General features: G+C 51.6%; 1 protein-coding gene across 1 annotated transcript in view; it reads right to left on the bottom strand.

Annotated features, from left to right (window-relative positions):
- Positions 1-1,448, bottom strand: part of ZFPM2 (zinc finger protein, FOG family member 2) — a 306,822-nt gene extending 305,374 nt beyond the window's left edge. Inside the window, exon 1 of the mRNA XM_065752218.1 lies at positions 1,256-1,448. Within this exon, the coding sequence (XP_065608290.1) occupies positions 1,256-1,295 (40 nt within the window). The 5' untranslated portion in view covers positions 1,296-1,448. The remainder of the gene's footprint in view (positions 1-1,255) is intronic.
- Positions 1,449-3,837: the final 2,389 nt, after the last annotated feature.

Raw genomic sequence — 3,837 nt, forward strand, 5'->3', positions numbered from 1 at the left:
AACTCTCCCTAAATAATTTCCATAATTCTATCACATAAAATGCATGATTTTAAAAATTCAAATACCCAATTTAAATGCATTTTAAATAAAATAGGCAAAAGTTTAAAAGCACATGGTGTATTTGCCTGGGAATGTTAACATCCAAAGTAAATCAGAGTTTCCTGGATCTCAGAACGATACCCAACTTTGAAATATGTCTCAAAGTTTCAGTCATTAGGCTGCTTCCGTAAGCTGGGTTTGTAACAGTGCTGTTTGTATTTATCAAGTGACAGATTGTAAAAGGGAGTCTCTACAAAGCAGATGCTCAGCCAATACTACTCGAATTCTTTATAGCGACCCATCTCATTCAAGACGTTTGTTTTCCTCTTTGCTAAATCACTTCGTCAATTCAATACGTATCACACGCGAAGTGGGATATGATAAGAGTTCTTAAGTCAGAAATCACTAAGGAGAACAGTACTCAAAGCGCTTCTCCACATCCCACGGCAGTCACTTTGAATGGGGTTCGGATCATCAGTGAAAAATACATCAGGTCAGTGCCACCGATTTTAGGACAAAATACATTTACAGTGCCTCTTTCGGAACGCCCGAGACTTCATCGAGTCCCGACCGCTACATTCGCTCGGCGGAATAAGTACAGAAAAGTTCATAAAGTTGGGACCGCCGTGTGTCACCGGCGAGAAGTGAGCCACGAGCACCGGCAGGGAGAGGATCTCCCAGCACGATCCTGCAGCACGCACACACCTGTTTGCCGGCACAGACCGCAGCTCCCAGCGCCGGACTCCCGCAGCAGTCCCGGAGCAGCGGGGCGCGCCCGTGACGGGGAGGGGGAAGAGGGGAAACGCGGGAGCGCGCGTGGGGCTCCGCACGGCGCGGCGCTGCCCGGAGCCCCGCGGGAACTTCCTCGCCCTCCTCCGTTCCCCGCAAAACACGCGGGAGCGGCGCGGGGGGAAAGTTGCTGAGCGGCTCGGTGCTCGCCGAGTGCCGCTCTGCCGCGGCTCAGTTCAACTTGGAGCGCAGACCGGGAGCGATCGCACTCCCAAACTCGGAGTTCGGAGCGACATGGGGGAAGGGGGGGGGGGGATGGATCGCCCAGCAACTAGCGGCTCCAGCCCTCCGCCCCTTCCCCGCTCCTCAGCTCCAGGCAAAGTTCGGGAGCTCCGGACCCACCGCTCCCCGCAGCCAGCTCCGTGCCGCCTCCCCAGCGCGAGGTAAATAGAAGCGTGTCGGAGGGAGCCCCCCTCCGGAAACTTACGTTTGATCTGCCGGGGTTTGCTCTGCTTCCTGCGGGACATGCTGCCGGCGGCCGCTCCCGCCTCGCCCCAGGTACGGAGCGGAGCGGAGAGGGACGGCTGAGGGCGGTGACAGATCAACAGACGGCGCTCATCGAGGGGCCGCGGCCGGCCCGAAACAACGAGTGAGACCGCAGAGGAGCGGGGAGAGCGAGAATGAGGGGGAGAGAGCGGCGGAGAGCGCGAAGGGAGGGAGGGAGGGAGGTGGGGGGGGAGGGAAGGAGCGAGTGAGGGAGGGAGGGAGAGGAGGAAGGAAGGAGGGAGAGAGGGAGGGAGGGGAGAGCCGGCTCCTCGCTCTCTCTCTCCCTCTCTCGCCCGCTCTCTGCTGTTGCTCCCCGCGCTGCGCTCCGCTCCGACTGACGGGCGGCGGGAGGTGGCGGCGAGGGAGGGGGCGAGGGAGGGGCTTTCCAGGCCGGGGGGGCGGAATGAGGGGGTTTGTCCGTCAGCCCTGACGGGCAGCGGCTGCTCTCGGAGACGGGTCCGCGTGCGGTTCGCCTCACGCCTCCGGGTGTCCCGGCGCTGTCGAGGCTGCGGGCCGTAACTTTCCGGGGAGGCAGCGACCGAAGAAAAACTCCGTCACAGCCGCGCAGCCCTCACAGGGCGTCCGCAGAGTCGGGTGCTTCGCGCCCCGCAGCGTTGCCCGTCGGAAGGGCGGATGTTTCCTCCCGCCTCCGTCCCCCCTGAGCGGGCGCAGCGTAGGTCGGGTGCGACCGCAGGGGACGAGGCGGGGCGGGGAGAGTCGAGTTCTCCGCTGTCCCGCGGCTCCACCGCAGGGCGCAGGTGGCGGCGGCGCGAGAGGAGCGCTAAGGGCGGGCGGGGCGGGCTGCGGCTCGGCCGGGCACCCACGGCGGTGCGCCCCGGGAGGAGGTGAGCTCCGCTCCCCGCGGGTGGATGCTGCGGTGCTGAGCGTTGGGTGCATGGCAGTCGGCTCTTGCCCCTGTGGTGGCTCGGTTTTTGGCTTTCAGACGAAGAATGCAGATAAAACTACCGACCGATTAGTTTTGCCCTTCTGAACGGTGGTCCTACGTAGAAACCGACAGCTGACACTTCTGTTACTTACTAGGTGTTCTGTGTCTTTAGTACAAACTTTCCCTTGATCAAGCTGGTTTAGCTCTGGTTCAGTGACCTAGCTGATCCAGTTCCCACATACACGTGTACAAACAGCCCGTGCTTTCCTTACCTCACTGTTCCGCTCAGCACTTCACACGTTACCAGATTCTCGGTGTTGTCAAAAATTAACTTTGCAAAATTGTTGGGAAAAAAAAAAAATCAACCTGCTCCGACTTATGCCCGGGACCTATGCTTGATACTGAAACATCCTTGTTACTGTGTTTCCAGAAATTTCAGATCTGACACCTGGGTGTACTATGATGTTACGTTTCTTACAACTTCCCTAGCTGGAAACACTTTCCGTGCAGCTAAACTGTTAAAACGTTTATTTAACTCGCTCATCTGTGGTCTAAATACTTCAACAGAAACATTTTTTTAGCTTGATCTTTCAGGGCTTTCAATGGCTGACCAATATTGCCAAAGTCTTCACATAAACAACAGCAATTATAATGCAGCAAGATCCTAGTGTTCTCCACCGTAGCCTTTTCTAGAAAATAAGTTTTGTAAATTATAAGGGAATCTGCTTAGACACTTTTTTATTAAGGAAGAAAACATGACAGAAACAGCAAATTGTAGTAAATATTTGTTTTTCAGATATTTTAAGGAATCTGAGTGAAGAATACATGTCCTTTTATTAGTTGAAATGAATACAGTGTGCTACATTTGTATTTCAATTTATTCTCCAGAGGTGTAAGCTCATGTTCAAATAACAGTGAAGCAGTGGTAGTGTTTTCAAGAAGGTATTCTATGGCAATTGGACAAACATACCAATCCACCAAATAAAATACTCTCATAAGTCTTTGCTGCAGAATTAAGCTAGAACAGGAGCCTGGACAGCTGAGATGCCCATCTTTCAAATTAGAGTTAGTGTTATTTACATGTGAAAGAATCTTTACACATTTTCAGCATTTCCTTAAACCTCAGCTCAGTTTCCTAATCAGAATTAGCAGCGTCCTCTCCATCAGATAGGATGCTTGTTTCTGTTTCTTTTTTTAATCATTTTTATTTTTTCCTACTTTCCAAAGATTGTTTTCAGATCAAAAGGGGAATTTGGCATCTACCAACTTTAAGCCTACTTCTGTTTAATTGCAAAGGAATGGAGTTGGGTAACATGTTTCCAACATTTGGACAGTAGGCATACTGCAAGTTGGAAAACACTTTGGCCACTGTAGCTTAAAAAATAATACACTTTACATAGTATAGAACAGTTATAAATAAGTGATGAGTGCAATGCAAAGTGGAGCAGTGCTAGAGTCTGCATCACAAATAACTTTATTCTTGTATACTGTTTAGAGTAAATTACATAAGAGCATCATTATTATGCTGACTCTTGCTTTAGTAAATATTCAAGCAGTCATGTAAGTTACATACTTTGTGTTTCCTGAGATATTAAAGCCATATTCTACTTTGTCAGCTCAAAAGAGGGCATATAAAG

Source organism: Cyrtonyx montezumae, unplaced genomic scaffold (assembly GCF_038088225.1).
Source record: "Cyrtonyx montezumae isolate F1298 unplaced genomic scaffold, pur_monq_1.0 scaffold_8, whole genome shotgun sequence".
NCBI lineage: Eukaryota > Metazoa > Chordata > Aves > Galliformes > Odontophoridae > Cyrtonyx > Cyrtonyx montezumae.